Below are 18,425 nucleotides of genomic sequence, written 5' to 3' on the forward strand. Positions count from 1 at the left end.
GTTTTACTTTTAATCAGTAGCAAGTGATTTTGTGGAGTTTGGCCTTAAGTTCCCAAACAGCGTCTGGGGAGGAAAATTTCACCAAAATCAAAGGTTTCTCGTAACTTTTTCAAAAAGAGACCTGACAGATTCATGTGGAGGCGTTTGTGCCCTGCTGATGGCGCGGTCTCCCCCCGAGTTTGGTTTATAGGTGCTGGCACTTTGAAGACTTTAGTTTAAAGGAGAAGTTGATAGAAACTCGAATCTTGGCTCCCGGACTGATGATAAGATTGAGCTGTCAGACCCCAAAGAGCTGCAGGGTTTGGCTGTTTGGGATTCAGCAGGGTCTCTGAATTTGAAAGAGGGGTCCTCACTGTATACGGTGTCCACATGATTATTTAGTTGCCGACATGTTCTGTGATCATCTACGGGGGTCTCTCCAGTTCTCGTATTATTCTGACATCCCATGCAGAGGTTTTCGCTCACCTGGCAGGTTCTGGTGGTTTGCGGACATTATATTATTTCCATCAGGTTCCAGGGTGCTTGCTGTTCTGGGGGTATTCCTATTGGCTGTTTATTAGTGACCTGGTTACACACCTATATCCTTGCGTGGTTCCTATTAGTGGATGTGATTCTTGAGTGTGAGTTATTATCCGATCGGCAAGGTTCACCTGCAGCTAGTGGCCTTTAAAGGTGTAATCGCAGGTGCCCGGTCGCGACCCGTTCGCGTCTCCAGCTCCTGGTGGATCAGGGAAGTCCAGGGAAGCGGATTCTGGTAAAGAACTCCATTGGGGCGCTGGTATTCTCTGACTCCCGTAAAAAAACGTTTAAAAAATGACTCCATCTTTCTCAAAACAATGAAGGACCTGAAAGTGTTCATTATTGATCTTATTGCGGATCCACCTCCTGTGACATTTGCCTTAAAGTTGCTGTTGGACTGGGGTGTAATTTGCATGAGCCCCATCTTTTACCCCTGAAGGTGCCACCGACTGCCACGGAGTGGGAATGAGGTTTCTTTGACTTGCTGTAATTCCCAGAGGTGCGAATTTTCAGCACATGGTATCACAAATGATTGAATCAGCATAATTACGGAGATGTCAGGAGAGACGCGGTTTTACTCATTTCAGATGTGCTTTTTTAGAATTGGAATGGGGGTGCGTTTTAAGATCATCAGGTTGGCAAATAATTTCCAGATGTTGAGTAAATATTTCAGATCTCGCTAATTAACACGATCTCACCGATTATTATCTAAAAAATATCAAAGATTTCTGAGCGGCCGGTGGGAAATTAGACATTTCCGGGATGGGCGTCCGTTTGGCCCGTACATACTGGTTCTGAAAGGCACGGAGTTAAAATCCTCTACATTTATATTTGAGGGCTTAATACCTGGGTCCATTCCCATGTTGAGATGGGGGCTCTGTAAGAGTTTGCCCCCAGTGGCAGGGGCAGGATGAACTGTAAAGACTGGTGCTCTGCGGATTTGAGACCCGATTTCAGGAGAAGCCCTAATCCACTCGTTGTGTTTGCTCACCTGGGCTCAGTGATTGATGGCTCTGTCACTGCCGGCTTCTTTCCCCTGCCCTCTGGCTCATCTCCCACCATTTCCATGGGCTGCCACGTGCTGGACCATTTATCACCATATTTTCATTTGCCTAATGATCAGATAATCCATTTTCTCTGCCCTGGTTTGCTGGCGGCTTGATGAAGCCGATATGGCTGGGAAGCAAAAGAAAGCGTCTGACATTCCCAGGTAACTGATGAGTTAAATTAGTACAGATTACAGGAAGATATGTGGCCCTGCTTTGGGTTATCTGGCAGGAACAGGGTTAAAAAGCCCAGAGCTTTTACAATTAATAATAAAGATCGGAACGACACGCGGTCAGGATTCCATTTCCCGCAGGAAGTGAAGGGCAATGCTTTGTAATTGGAAATTGTAACAAACACTCGTTACTGTTACTCTCGTCTTTCCAATAATTCCCCGGGGACCCGGAAGCCGGTCGGGACCTCTGGGGTTTTGTTTCTCCAGCCCGGGGCTGATGAGGAGAAAAGAGGAAAGAACAGGGATAGGTGATGGGAGGGAAAGAAAGAGATGGAGAGAAGAGAGAGAGATGGGGAAGAGAAGAAAGAGAGAGACCAGGACAGAAGAGAGAAGGGTGATGAGAGAGACAGGAGGGAAGTTTATTTCAAAGGAGGCCATAATACAAGACAGTGAGAGACTTACATGGAGGGTAGTAGATAAGTGGAACAACTTTCCAGCAGACGTGGTAGAGGGTAATACAGTGAGGGTATTAAACATGCATGGGATAGACATACGGCTCCTGAATCTAAGTCGAGACCAATAACTGGTAAAATCCTCTAGTCAGTAAAACATCAGTTATATTTGGAAATGTAATCTCCCTGTACGTGGTGGTTATCCGTGGTGTTATCCGTGGTGGTTATCCGTGGTGGTTATCCGTGGTGGTTATCCGTGGTGGTTATCCGTGGTGGTTATCCGTGGTGTTATCCGTGGTGTTATCCGTGGTGTTATCCGTGGCGCATCGCATGCTCCAGTCTACGCCATGATTCTCTCTGCCAGCAAAATAACCAACAGCCTAAACTCTGTAAATAAACATTTTGAAAAGAAATAAGTGGAGATTTGTCTCCTCGTTCAGTTTCTCCCATCACACTATTAATGCAATCATTACATTCTTATTACTTATATTAATGTAGAAAACCGACGGGCCGTGAGAGTATTATTACCAGAAAGGCAGACAGAAGAATTACAAAATTCCCCTCTTTTTTACTAAATCAACCCCAAAATGAGCAGAGACTTTTTCTCTAACTCAGGTCAGGGATTTCTTTTTTTCTACGGGCTTTTAATATTTGAAGGGATTTAAAGTCAGCCCCGGCGAGTCGCCCGTTGCTCCTGCTGTGAAAACCTTAATCAGTCGTTGGTCTCGTCTTAGATTCAGGAGCCGTATGTCTATCCCATGCATGTTTAATACCAACGCTGTATTACCCTCTACCACTTCTGCTGGGAGGCTGTTACACTTATCTACTACCCTCTCAGTAAACTAAACCTTCCTTAAATTCCAATAAATAAGTTTCCATCAGGAGTCTTTAAATCTGTTATTTGCGCGTGAATTCTCAGAGTTTTCCTTAACGATCGCCTTTGTCTTAATGAGTGGACTTTAGTTTCCAGCACACGACAAGTCTCTGGGCCTGAGTGATTAAAAGCGCGGATGGCAAGGGCAGGCGACTTGATGAATGCTTTGTGTAACATCAGGAGGATCCGTATCGCTCGGCCCTTCTGGAGACATCCATCTTATTCCTCAGAGAACTCCACTAATGTCAGCTGCACGTTCGCTGCGGCCGTCTGAGCCGCCGACCGGCGAGGAGGGGAAGTCACAGCTCAGAATCAATATCGGGGAAAAAACCTGTACTTTCTATTCGCTGTCTACTGATGGGACATCCAGAGCATCAATTATCCCCTTCAATAAGTTAACGCTAATTTATTGTGGTGCGTTCCGTCTCTGGGGCAGTTTAGGGGTCGTTGATAAAGTTATTATGGATTCACTCAACCATTTAATGACGCAGCCAGTCCGATGCTGAGATTACCCCAGGAGGTCCTACATAGTTACAAATGTTACGTTTGTATTTAAATGTTAATAAAATATTCATTTTACAGCAAATGGCCAAAGCCTGAGTAATGCTGGGAATATCCTGGTAACATGCGAGATATATATATATATATATAATCTCTATCGCGGAATAACCTGTATACTTCTGGTCTTACAGATCTCGTCTTTGTAACTTTGGAGCGGTTTTCAGTATACACCACAGCAGTGTGAAATACTAAAGGAATTAATTAATGTCAGATAAATCCATCAGCTTGCAAATGAATTCACATCGGAGGCATATTGGCGTTCAACGGCATGTTTTCCTGCTTATTAGAGTCTGTTTCTCTCTTACTCGACTCATAATTGGCAGAATCGCATTGGGATGAAATATGGACGATATTTCAGATTATGTTGAAGGAAGAAACACTGAGCAATCGGTGGCCATGATCTATTCACTAAGAAGTTGCGTGGTCAGTTGATTTAAAAGTGAACTAGACTGATCAGACGCGACTCCGATAGCATGCCCTGGCGTGCTAACACTCACATAACAATTCGCCAATTCACTAATCTATCAGGTGTTTGCAAGTCTCTGCAACTTTCAATTTTATGAGTTTCAGGTGAGGGCATGAGTTTGATGTCCTCACCTGAAACTCACAAAATTACACTCCCCACTACATTATAGTAAGAAAGAAAGAAATAAAACAAATCGACCCCAATGACTACGTGAGCTGAGGCGACATTTGTTGCTCTTTTTCACCACCCAGGGAGGTAATTAAGTAACCCTGATGAGTATATTATCCTATAATTCTCTGTACACAAAAAACATATAATCTGGGTTCTTGAAGTATTTTAATGAAATATATAATATAATGGAAAGCATAACAAAGAACACAGCGCTGGGTAAAGCATAAACACGATACTAAACATTTTCGGACACCAGCACCCTTTAAAATCAAGTTATAAAACCGACATTTTCAGCCTTGGCCGTTGCATCTGACCCTGTGCTTTGTTGTCAATTGCTTAACACGCAGCGGTGAACTGATTTCGGCCCCTCCGGATAGAAAAGATAATTCCGGAAAAGGGTACAAGTTCATTCTCGGCTTTTTTACGATGAGCCGTTGGAAAGACATAAGGCTGTTTGTAAAGACAGAAGCTCTTTTAGTTGATCCATCATTATTTTTATGGCCGATCTTAAAATATATTGGTATGCAAGGGTTTTTTTTAGTGCTGAAGCGAGCAGGGACGCTGCCAGCAGCCAGTCAGCAGAGGACGCAGCGGGGGCCATGGGGCCACAACAGTGTTAAATCAATTCTAAGAGTGTTTAGACATGAGCGGGGATTGGTTCATTTGGCCCCAATTCCTTTTGGAAATGATTAATGGGAGTGGGTTTGACTTCTCAGTGTAAACAGCAGCTGAAACGCGACTTAATCTATTTACAAAGCTCTTCATCTTATTAATGGAGACGACAATCACTGCATTTATTTCTGGTTTTTATAATCAATCCAAATAAAAAAGCTTTTGCGTTGACGGCGGAGCCTTAATTTTATCTCCCGCGTGATTCATTTATTTAGCTAAAAGGAATCACTTTACTGAACTGCCGGTAGGATGGGGACAGCCGTGCGTCGCTGTGACTCTGACATGTGAATAATCAAGAATTATGTGCCGCAGAAGACTGGACTCCCATTTTTGGGGGAAAATAAAATATTTTTAATCATTTACGGACTTCTATGCTAAAAGCATTTGCTCTGATTTGTTTTCGTGCATATAGTAATTAGTTAATTATCCCTTTATCGTCAGTATGTCCAATAGTTACCTGCAAAAAGCCGCAAGATGGTATCAGACGCATTCGGAGTCATAGACTGCCTTCTCATTTCACCATCATTCTTCCCCTTCCCTCCTTTCTTTAATGCCCACCTCTATCTGTTTCAGGGCAAAAGGGGCAATTGCCAGTCTCAATCACATGGTTCCTCAGTAATTACCCTGCTGGCCACTTGCAGGTCAGAGACCTTCCTGCAGAATGCAGGAGACGTGAGGGCAAAAAGGACCCAAGGACCCTTTATTACCCCCTATCTGGGGGAAGTAGAAGTAAGAGGCGCCTATGAAGCTGGCTCAGGTTGTCAGAGTGAAGACAGATAATATTTTACCAAACCACCCAACCCACCATCAATTATCCCGTACTGGTACTGCTGATGTGGGCAAAATTCCAGGGGGATGGGAGGCAAGTGGATGTGAAACATATTGTGCTGTTACACCTAAAATGTAACGTCTTCTGGAGCAATGAACACGCATCTTTTTGTAGGTCACGGAGCAAGGAAAATATCAGCCAACCCCGGCGGCGGGAAAGGCTCACCTTCCAGATGACAGACGGTGAGAGTGAAGGATAGCCGTGTATTTTTTGTGCAGGGGTCGGGAAGGGGGCTTAGTAATAGATCATAAAGAAATCACCAGAATGTGCAACATCAGCATTTCTGAGACAAAAGGAGCGAGAGAGAGAGAGAGATACATTTGTATCTGGTTGTAACGAATGAATAATGTTGCCAACGCCAAACAAATGCGGAGGAGCAGAAATAGGCGCTCGGTCTGTCGTCAGCAAGAGGAATGAGGCTCAGCCCAAAAGGGACTTGCATAGGGAATGCTCAGGAATAACAATGAATGGGGTTCGTTCACTAAGCTGTGAGTCCAATGGTCGCTGTGTATGGGGGGGGATTCATTTAACAAAAACCCCAAGCCCCCGCGTCTCTGTGCAGATGGATTACAAATGACATATTAGAAACAGAGTCGTTAACGCGGCAGCTGCAGTTCCACTGAGTATTCCCAGGCGCAGCTAATAATTACCAGCACGCGTTACAGTGAGACGTGGACTCGCGGGCCGTTGGATGAGGGATGAAGGAATCCATCGGTAGAGATGATTATGGGAAGGCCCTCCGCCATCTTGCGAGACGATGTTCCTCGTTGTCATTTTTGTTTGGATAATCCGTACGGAGATGCTGAACAGAACTTGGCGCAGAGAAATAGGTGTGATGGAGTCCTGTGTGAATTCACCCAGTACGGCACAATCCCTGTGTAATTAAATACATCGGGAGATCCCAATTTGACCTGTTAGGATCAGGAAGGATCCCACTGTGGAGTAATCCACTGGATCCCTCCTGCCCTGGAGAAGCCATCTTTACAATGTTTTCCTGCTCAGATACCCGTGCCAGCAGCTGAAATCCATCGGTCCCAGACCTGCGCGCCTCTCCGCCAGCTCTAATCCCCTCTCTGAAAGCAACACATCTAGCTGAGTCTTATGACCTCACGCCTAGGGCTGCTTGAATGGAAGGGAGTTTTACTTTACTAAGAGGGTGGTAGATGAATGGAACAGCCTCCCAGCAGAAGTGGTAGAGGCTAATACAGTAAGGGGATTTAAACATACAGCTCCTGAGACCAACAACTGATTAAGGTTTAAGTTTTTACGGCAGGAAAAATGGGTGACTAGATGGGCCAAAAGGGGCCAGAAAAATCAAGGTTTCTATGTAAGGATGTGCAAAGAACCTCATCTGTGGATAGTGGATCTGCCCCGCTCCTCTCAGGCTCATACCTCTCGCTCCTCCCAATTTGCAAAATCCCATTTCCTAACAATTTTTATTTTGAAGACAGTCGTCTGATCCACCTCCTCGTACGGAGAACTCCAAAAACTCAGAATAACCGTCCATGAGAAAAATAAATTATCGAAAATATACCGTATTGGCTCGAATATAGGCCGCACTTTTTCCCCCCACTTTAAGTCTTTAAAGTGGGGGTGCGGCCTATATTCGGGGTCTACATCCGCTGAGTGCCGGCACCGGAAGTTGTGTACGCGTATTGCGTAGATGTCCCCCGCCGGCCCCGCAAGACACCCGGGAGTCTGCTCTGGTAAGTCGGGGGGGGGCAGAGTGGCAGCATATCTCGGGGTGGGGAGGAGGACAGTGGCAGCATATCTCGGGGGGGGACAGTGGCAGCATATCTCGGGGGGGGACAGTGGCAGCATATCTCGGGGTGGGGAGGAGGAGGACAGTGGCAGCATATCTCGGGGGGGGACAGTGGCAGCATATCTCGGGGGGGGACAGTGGCAGCATATCTCGGGGGAGGACAGTGGCAGCATATCTCGGGGTGGGGAGGAGGAGGACAGTGGCAGCATATCTCGGGGGGGGACAGTGGCAGCATATCTCGGGGTGGGGAGGAGGAGGACAGTGGCAGCATATCTCGGGGGGGGACAGTGGCAGCATATCTCGGGGTGGGGAGGAGGAGGACAGTGGCAGCATATCTCGGGGGGGGGGACAGAGTGGCAGCATGTTTTTGTTGGTGCTTTTTTAAAGAAAAAAACTTTTTCTTTACAAAAGCACCAAACTTTTAGGGTGCGGCCTATATACGGGGGCGGCCTATATCCGAGCCGATACGGTATATAAAATCCACAAATTTAAATCCCTAAATAAAATGTAAAAATAACCGTCAGCTGTAAAATTTGTTACTGTGTCATTTTTATTCTCTGTTTTGCCCTATCTGTGAATAAACGTGTAATTTGTATTGTAAACGTTCTCAGGGACGCACTCGATAACGAGAGACATTTCTGAGCTGGAGTAGATAATTCACACTTCTTCTTCAAGATTGATAGACCTGTCTGGGAAAGAGATTTCTGCCAAGAGACATCCGTGACCTTTACAAAGTGTCGCATTTCAATAAAAAGCAAATGTGCGAGTAAACAAAGCAAACAAATAGCTTTATTTGTTACCTGGATCAGAAAAGTCATTTTTCAGGAGTCCGAGTGAAAAGCAGCGTTTCTCCGGAGCAAATAAGCGTAAAGATTTTTTTTAATAAAGGCTGTTTTAAGAAAATCTTCATTTTGCGCTGCCATCCCAATCAATCTTGGAATATTATATTTAAAATCAGCCCTAATGGACCATTTTTGGGAATGGCGCCCTCTAGAGGAAAGGAATTGTTGTGCATCACAGAACTATGATTCAAACGATAAAACAGATACCCCAGCTACAGGCATTTAAGGGCAAAAAGCCCCATCACTGTGATGTAATGATGCACTATAGACTTTAACAAATTACTGGAATCCAGGAAGGTTGGTTTTCTAAGGGTTAATAATGCCCAAGACTCTGGGCTACGCACTACAAGTCCCATCATGCAGCTCCCACTTGTGTATTGAACGCCAGGCACGGATAAACGTTGGTCACAATCTGTCATGTATATTGATATCCAAGTAAACTGTAGCTGTGGCACTCTGGCTTGGCTTTGCATAATGGGGGTTGTAGTCGGCCTGGTCGCCTAACAGTCCTGTTAACAGCACAGGGTAGTAGAATCGTGAGGACAAACCGAGAAATGGTGGTGTTTTATCACAGCGGAGGCAGGTAGCCGTGGGAATAGCACAGTTAATAATACCGGGGCTGCGTCCTCCCTCCCATCAGGGCTTTAAATCCAATAAATAAAATTTTTCCTCCCCGACCCGTGGGGAGGGAAATGAGATGACCGTAGAATGTGGTCCCAGAGGCCCCCGTCAGTGAGTTTACTCTGAAAAAAAATACATTTATAACAAGGATATATTGGAATCCATTATTCATTTTTGCGTTTGGGGACCCTGAGGGTGAGTGCACCCCCTCCCCTGAAATCCCACCTCGTTTTTAATCCGTGCATTAATCACATGGAGCAGCCGCCGCCTCCCGCCGCGGGGGGCTCCTCTCCGGCTCTCACCGAACCCCCTCTCCTGCCACACCATGAATTATGCATCCCAGCGCCGTCCTGGCGCTTCGTGTTTCTATATTTTTTTGTTTCTCTCTGCTGCTTTTCCACAAACAAATTCTCCTTCCAGCCGTCGTCTCAAAACAAGACTTCATTCCAAGGGGCGCCGGCGAAGGTCCGAGAACCTGCAGCCGCTGCTGCTTATTGGAAGCGCATGCTGGGGAGACGCAATTCACTTACTGCGCTGTAATGCTGCACAGGGGCCCTTTAAATCTGCCGTATTATTAGAAGGACGGGCCGCTTGGTGCCGCCAGCTCCCGGCCAGGACATCGGCCACGAGAGACCGACAAGAATTTCCCAGCTTTCTGACTTAAGATGAAAACTTCTCCTTACAAACTAGTATTTATCTGACAATACTGCAAAGCCGTGTATTAGATTGTAAGCTCCTTTGAGCAGAGGTCACCTTACCTTTTTGTTTCTGTCCCAATTGTTTTTGAGATGCACTTCTCGTTATGTCGTGTTGTACTGCGCTGCGGTATATGATGGTGCTATGTAAATGAATAAAAAATTTATCTCATGCATGGAAACGCACCTTGCGATTTTTATTCCAGTGAATGGTTAGCCGGTGAGGATAGCTTTTAATGGCAGATGGAGTCATGGAGTAAATTATAAAGCGTTTCAGAGGCTCCTTCTTCAGATGTAACAAGAATTAAACTACCACAAAGACATTAAAAAGTGCAAACTGTGTAAAAAAAACCCTACATTCCTTGACCGACAGGGACTAGAATAAGAGACGGTAATAAGAAGACACATGCAAGCCCAGATCGGCCCCATCCGGCCCCCGTCTAGTCGCCCGTTTCTCCTGCTGTAAAGACTCAAACCTTAATCAGTCGTCAGTCTCGTCTTAGATTCAGGAGCCGTATGTCTGTCCCATGCATGTTTAATCCCCTCACTGTATTACCCTCTACCACCTCTGCTGGGCGGCAGTAGAGAGGTTGTCTGTGAGACTTGGGTACCGCTTTAGCAATGTATGACACAATATGCTGTAACATTCCATTGGTTGTTATAGTGATAAAACCAAATTTTCCACTACAATCACTATTCTGTCTCACTTATATATATATATTTTTTACCGCATTAATTTTTTTTAGGAATTTTTTGGTAAAAGAATAAAATTTAGATAAAACGTGGAATCACTAATTCAAGATCCATAAACCAGGTTGGTCCCGTTTGGCCCTTTAAACTCAGTATTTGTACATTTAACCCGTAATTTGAGAATAACAGATGATGGAGGTTTTTTCATACAATCTCTACGAATGCAAATAATAATCCTGGGGGAAAACCCGAGCGATATGAGTTTATGTATAACCTTAATAACCGCGCGGCAACCAGCTGACCGCGGAGATTTAAAGGTGCGATTCCGCCATTCGTTATTAAAGGGAACAATTTCTTTTATTGATGTTGGGTTTTATGCGCCTCCTGCGCTGCATTAAGAGCTTTTCCCATTAATTTTATAGTTGGTTATTTCAGAAATATCTGTGTTATTTTCCAGCACAAAAAAACCCCACTATTCTCATAAAGTGTTATGTAATTTGATTTTTTTTAATTAAATGTCTTTTAAGTCATTTGAAAAAACATTTTAGCAAAATACATTTTAAACGCTGGTATTTAAAACGTTTATTTTCTGTATTTTTTTAAATAAAATATCGTAATCAGTATTTTTCTTTTTTGGTTTCATATTTTCAGAAATGAATGCAGTAGAAGAATATTTAAGAGGCAAAATTCTCAACGTGTTTTAAGCAATTGGGAGTTTTTTTATTTGTTTTTATTCAGAATGTAAAATAATTGATAAAAGTATCTTCAATTTGGCTGTTTTTGTTAAAATAGATCACATGGGCTCCTCGTGATGGTTTTTTGGGGAGAGAGTTCAGAGGAGGCGACTAAAATAGGGAAGGGTTTGCAGGATAAAAATGATCAGACTAAACTCAACATGTCCGACCTGGTGAAGAGAAGAGAGAGAAGGGATGGGAGAAAGATGGGGAGAGTAGAGAGAGAAGGAAAGGAGAAATGTTACAATATAATGTAAAACTAGCATGTCAGAGGCTTAGATGAAACAGAGACACATCACAGTTTGCAGGTTGCTGTCCGTTTCAGCACCACCGTGTATTTCATGCACCGCCTGATGCACCCACTAGGGGGAGCGCCTAGCTGTGTGTAAATTTTATATAATATTATAAGTATTATTATTATTATTATTATTATTATTATCATCTATAAAGCACCAACAATTCCTGCAGCCCTTCCTAGAGTCCCTACATTCAAAGGGTCTAGAACTGACGGGGTAAAATGGACTGATCCATTAGGGAAAGAAGCCCCGGCTCACAAGCTTGCAATCTAGAGGAATGGGGTGTAGAGTAATTTGAGGTGTAGAGAAAGGGATTAAAGAGATTAAATGGAAAATGGAGATGGGAGATCTATCAGTGGGAGATAAGTTCTAGCTGAATAGTTTGTATGTTTAACTAACGATATTTAGTGGGTAAGGAAGCTCAGCGCGTTCCTCTATTACACCCTCTGAAAAGAGGAAAACTAATCCTAACCTGCCAGGGAGTCCACCTTAAAAAAACTGGGCTGGACACCTAAAAACACTTTACATTAACCCACAAAGTGTTAAGGGGATTAAAGCACCACTTAAGGTATTTATTTTATTCACAGCGACCTCCCCATCCTGATACTTACCGCCTTGGTCTGGCTCTCCCAGGTATGAATTCCTGTGTTTCCTGCTAAATTAATAATAATAATAATAATAATAATAATAGTTTTCACCGTGTAATGTGGAGGGCACTATTAATCATGATAACCCAGTTCCTCCATTATAATTAGGGCCATCTTCAGAAATGAAGCTTTTGTTGTAAAAACCTTAAGGTGCGGGTGCCGCAGGAGAATTGAGACTTGACATGAAATGTTTGTGGTTATTTTTTATTTTTTGCAATCACTGAAGTGGCCGCGATTTAATTCATCGGTTTCCTTATCTGCGTGAACAGAACAAGATTAGGACAATAGCCGCGCGTTCTGAACCATCACAAGTGTAGGCATCTCTCCGCAGAGGGAGTCGCTCAAAGCTTTTGTATCCGGTTTGTTTGCCGGTCTCCCCGAGCGTTAGGAAAACAGAGGATCTGCTGGGTTTACAGGCAGCGCCGTTCCCTTCTATAAAGGGCTGATTATTCAAGACGTTTTCCCTGGACGTTTATCTCACGGCTGGTGATGCATTTTCTTCTACAAAAATCAGGGGGAACATCACAAAACCAGGACAAATTCCATTCTAGATTGAGCAACAGTCACGGATGAGAGGAAAGGGCCAGTTCTGGAGAATTCTTTGTTATTACTACAGAAAATATCTTTAGTTGCATTCAAGACGTATCGATCCTTCTCGTAAACCACAAAAATAACCTTAACACAACACGGATCAGCGTCACATGCGTCTCAAGGTCACTAATAATGCAGTCTGTCAGGGTGATTGCCGACCGGTATTTTTGCAAGTTTTTGACCACTGCTGTCTGCATCGTAAATGGGTTTTTAGTGAATGAGTTGAGAGTATAGAATGTGTTTACAGGGCCGCTGTCTATAGGCACAGATACATCAATGGGGGCCGTTAGCAGCTCGATACTGGAAGCGCTTCATATTAACAATCACCACATCGGTTACCGATGTCAAACGGAACAAACCCAATGGTATCCAAGACTCAATTCAAATAATAATAAAATATAATAATAAGATTCTAATAATCAGAGGGGCCATTTGTTGGACCACAAGATGTTCCTCTCCTGCCTCTCGCTGCATTGCCCAACATGGAACATGTACAAAGATTTTCTATTTAATCCCCATAATTTAAAGTTTATAGGTAACAGAGCTGAGATGACCCTCCTAGTCTCCTAAAAATAATTTTCTTCATGGGCCCGGCCTTAATTTAGGCAATTTATGTTCTTTAGCCCAAGGATAATCGGAAATAAAAATCACTAGTTTGCCGTGGCGTAGCCAGCGACGTTACTTGCAAAGTGTGTTTGTGGTGTAACAATGGATAGCGAAAGGTTAATGATAAATATTAATACATGTCTCCTGTGCCTTCTCCAACAGTTCCCCCAGATGATCCTGTAATTATTGGAGGTCCGGTGATCAGCCTCCGAGCCGGCGACCCACTGAATCTGACCTGTCACGCAGAAAATGCCAAGCCGGCGGCCACCATCATCTGGATGAGGAACGGCGAAGTCCTGAACGGAGCGACGTATTCCAAGGTCAGCGTGGCGGAGAGTGTTATTATATGACATCTTGTCTCATTCAGGACCGAACATGAGCAGCTTGCTGCCCGGGAGCCGCGTGGATCAGTAGAAATCCCTTTTCGTTATCTCCGCATTATCAGGGGCTTAGAATCTCACTATGACCCAGAACGCAAACTAACCAAGCGATACAGCCAACGTCTTAACAAGACTTCTCCAGGAGAAAAAAGAAATTGGTTTCTTGCATGCGCGATGCCGACTGCCGTCCCGAAATGTATTAAATTAGTTTCATTCTCCAGGTTATAGCAGCATCTCTTTCTAACATCAGGGAATCTAACAGCTGTGCACTCATTTATTAAGAATGGCTAATTAGCAATCAATGAATAGTTCCCAATAAGTACCGGCAGAGTCTATGCAGTTATTGGATTTATTTGGTTTAATTCTCATCCCAATAACTGCATTCTCACCGCCTTTATTTCCTCCGACAGGGCGATTGGCGTCACGATTCTTTATCAAACTGTTACTTTTTAGCAACCGATGCTGCTTTTTTATTATACTTTTATTTTTGACCTATAGATTTATACATATATACATTTAATATGTTTCCGTATCCTCTACATCGGTTTTTAGTCTGTGGCTGAGACACTAAAAGTGTGCCAGTCCATTTTATAGATTGATTTTGGTTATAATACTTTAGATTTAAGGTAAATCTCCTTTGTGAGTCCAAGAAAATATTTTAGGACCTCCAATTCAATGTGCGGTTCCACTTAGACATTTCCTGCTGTTAACATAATAACCTTTACAAAGTATCAGTGTTTTGTGTCACGTGATAATTGTGCATTTAGTTCTGGAAAGAGTAGGTGGAACATCAGCTTTAATAATGTATTTCTGAAATTCTGAGTTAAGCAGATTGGGATGTTAAAAAGTAATAATAATAAGTGACGGCCGTTTCCATCGGGGTCTAAGCTGACACAGAATGGCCTGGTGAGAGGCGACGGCGTGACGGAGCAGAGGTCTCGGCTGTTAGGAGGCAGCTCTGGTCTTGATTGCTTCTTCTCCACGTTTCTCGCAGCCTGGATACAAGTATCCGCTAAAAGAAAACGCACAGATTGCGTGCACGATGCCACCAATGAATCAATAAGTCTCTGAGTGTAAGGTGTCCAAGCGTGTACCCGGAGCCGATTAAATGTGCAATGTGTATTCCACGCACGCGGGGACGGGAATCACCCAATAACCACCGCAAAAAACAGCGTGACACAGAGCGTGGTATTTAACACCAAACGGATAAACCGCGTGTCCCTGGCCTGGAATATACTTTTGATACAATGTAAAAAATGTACATTAAATAATTTATAAAATCATTTATTTGGAAGCCTATCTTGTGGTAATGCATCCTACGGGATATCGTGCATTGGGATCCTCCGTTTCTGAGATCTTTTTGGTGGGAATCACTTTTTATTTATATTTTATATACATTTCCCTCCCTCGGCAGTTGCTGATTGCCCCCCCTGCGAAAGCCATCGTGTTTGTTTCTGACGGGCTTCTCGTTCTGCCGAGCTAAGACTCCTGTTATTCCGCTGAAGCGGCGAGAGCGTTCACGGACCTATTTACTTATTTGTATCTGCTCCCAAACAGCCTGCGCCGTAATCCCCGCGGCCGCCGCAAATAGAAAATTAAAAGCGCACTCCACGCCTGATAACCTGCTGCAAATGAACTGAAGACGGACTCTTCCCAGAATGCTTTGAGGCTTAACGCGCTCTATGGTGGCTCCATTGAACCAAGAGAAAAAGAGAAAATTGAAATCTTTTGTATGCAGTTCGCATATCATTACTTTCCTCCATATTTCTTTTGTGCCTAAGAAAATGCCACAAAAGGGAAAAAAAATGAATTCCGTTTCTCGGGAGAGAGAAAAGTTATATGCAGCGGAATATTTCAGTAATTTGGATTTAAATATTCAACCCTTTCATTGCTGCCTGTGTAGGAGAATACGGAAGAGGTGGCTAAACGCAGCACAAGAATGAAAGAAGAGAGCAGAGACGAGGACGGGGACGAAATGACGAATTCAAAAGCGCAGGGGCTGCCGTTACACAGGAGACCAAAGAAAGGAATCGTTATTATGATCCGGACTTTAAAAAGAACGTTTAAAGAACCCAATGTTAAATGCGGAGAGCGTTCGGCGTCAGATCGTGTGTCGGGTGCATCAGACGCCCCCCCGGCTCCCTCGGCGACACGTCCCTTTCGGGATCCCTTCTATGTTCTAGAAAATACACGGCGGTCCTTTTTTGTTCTGAAATCCTGGAAGAACCTAAAATACAAGCCTCGGATTTCAGCTTCAATCGCATTACAATCACTCAGATTTTTTTCGCTATGATTTTTTTTGGACGCGATCAAAACCTCAGGAGTTGTCATCTTAACATCTTCCAGTTACAGAGACACAAAGATCTGTTTAGCGGATTTAGGTCGTACCGTTAGTGGAACAAAACCAAGGCGCGAGACAGAAGACACACAATACGGCGGCTGTAAGAAAATAGTGTGACGGAAAACCACAGAGAAAGTGAAGCAAACATTAAGGGACAAATAAAAGTAAAAACATATAAAAAGCAGATAAAGAATTAAACGCGTGCCTCCTCTCGTTAATAAGACTCCTGTAACATAGAATGCAGAATCTCACCAAATATCCCCAATATCAACATATATATACCACAAATGTCAACATTCCCCGAGTCAGACTAATGACGTTCACTTCAAAACAACAAGACAAATTTAAGTTGCGTAATCCTGAATATAGTTTACTGAGCGGTTGGTAGATAAACAGCCTCCCAGCAGAGGTGGTAGAGGGTAATACAGTGAGGGTATTAAACATGCATGGGATAGACATACGGCTCCTGAATTTAAGACGAGACCAACGACTGATTAAGGTTTGAGTCTTTATAGCAGGACAAGCAGTGACTGGACGGGGGCCGAACGGGGCCGATCTGCTGGCAGAGTCTGTGTCCCTAAAAAGATCAGTATCAAAGACAACCTGGACCCTCCAGCACAGACCTGATCTTAATTATTTGATATACAAATTTCTGTGTATTTACTCATTTTGTCTCTGTTCAATTTCACGAGGTTTTGTTTTTTAATGAATTAATTTATTTTTAAGAGAGAAAAAGTTATGCTTTTAACACATACAGTAATTGGCGCTTCATCGGCAGGAAAATACATATCAATAAAATATTCATTATACAAATTTTCAAAGGAAAAGTAAAGAATTAATGAACCCACACAGAGAAGTTTAAAGAATAGTAAACCCAACAAAGGCGCGCGAACAGCACTTCTGTGCTAATTATGCCAAAACATAATGTTAGAACTATAGATCTGACGTGTAACTCTGCACATTACATGGAAGCCCCGCGTGTCACACTCGGCACGGATCACAGAGATCACATAATGACTACTTTAGCTTCCATGTAACTGTTTGAGCTCCAGAGAGGTGTGATCGGGGAATAACTCGGCATAATACTGCCTAATCTGCCATTCTCCCCTCTCTGGACACATCTCACCGGGGGACATTGAAAGAAGCAGGGGTTAAATCTATAACCCCAACATGGGCTTTAAAGGTGTACAGTGAGATGGAACTCCAAAACCAAGCCAAGGCGAATTGGGTCACGTGGAGAGTGTAATTCACTTATTTTATGACCCAATTTACATCTGAAGAAGGAACCTCTGAGCTCTTAAACGACTCTCCATCTTATTCTCGAATGTCTTTGACCTTCTCTGTAAATAGTTGTGAAAGGACCTGTGGATGGAACGTTAATGCCCAACCTTCTAAATCCAGTACTCCAGCATCTCTCCCAGATACAAGGAGCAGTCCTCACAGCTGCTCTCACTACGGGGCCAACCCTGGCCAGACCCTGGGGCATCATAAACACATTGAGATCTATAGGGCTTTACTTTCACCTAAAGCTTTTGGACACGTGGAAGTAATAGTTGCAATCTACACTTTTATTGCACAAACCCAAGCTTTCGGAAATAAAGTCAACATTATTTAGATGCTGGTGAGATTTTTCACTTCTAAAGCTGAGTATTTTTCTGGAAAATAAATTCAAAGCCTGTGAAATCTCTCAAAAGCCCATTCCTCGGAGCGAATGTGAAAATCGGCCCGGATGCCCAGAGAGGAGAGGAGAGTCGGCTGCCAGCGAGGTGGATGCCAGGACAGCAGAACGGTTGGAATGAGCCAGCCTCCCACGTGCGTTCCCCGGTCCCCGGTGGCAAAAGTCTCCTCTTGCCTTTTGATGCGCGTTTGGACAGCACAGGAGATCTTTGAAAGCCCTGCCAGGACGTGTCTGCTGGAATAGGCACAAGTCATGCGTGCTATAGGAGGCTCCGCTCCTGGATGGAGGCCGATTTCCGGCAATGAGCCATATGGCCGAGAACTTTCCCTCGTTCCTGCTTTGTGGAGAGAGAAGATAAGCTTATTCTATGGCTCAGACATAAACAAGTGGCTGAGAAAAAATAATCTGTTTCCGACTGCTCCATCCTGCAGCAAATTTAAACCATAGGAGCTTACAATCAAGAGTCTAAACATAGACACAATGAATCCTTCTATGATCTACAAATACTTCCCTACAACTAATACTGTTAGGGTGCATCTCACAACCTTTATGTACAGAACATCTACATTTGCCGGGTCATTAAAGTGCTAGCATTAGCGCCTAGGACCTGGGTGGCTTTGAAAGCGTTCCCGTTTAAGACAGTCCTGCCCAGTTTATATCCATTAAATCTATGGGAAGATCCTCCCATCTCCACCAGTAAACATTCACTTTTTGCAAGTTGCTGAAAAGCCCCCCAGTAATTTAAGGGTTAAACCAAAAGAACATTATTTATGTTGGGA

The 18,425-nt window shown here is 43.8% G+C and overlaps 1 protein-coding gene across 1 annotated transcript in view; it reads left to right on the top strand.

Annotated features, from left to right (window-relative positions):
- The window catches only part of LOC149286943 (kin of IRRE-like protein 3), a 107,474-nt gene that overhangs the window by 46,836 nt on the left and 42,213 nt on the right, over positions 1 to 18,425 (top strand). The window contains exon 4 of the mRNA XM_089493713.1: positions 13,410 to 13,567. Coding sequence (XP_089349839.1) covers positions 13,410 to 13,567 — 158 coding nt within the window. The remainder of the gene's footprint in view (positions 1 to 13,409; positions 13,568 to 18,425) is intronic.

Source organism: Sceloporus occidentalis, unplaced genomic scaffold (assembly GCF_023333645.1).
Source record: "Sceloporus occidentalis isolate IW3139 unplaced genomic scaffold, rSceOcc1.0.p SCAF_66, whole genome shotgun sequence".
NCBI classification, from domain to species: domain Eukaryota; kingdom Metazoa; phylum Chordata; class Lepidosauria; order Squamata; family Phrynosomatidae; genus Sceloporus; species Sceloporus occidentalis.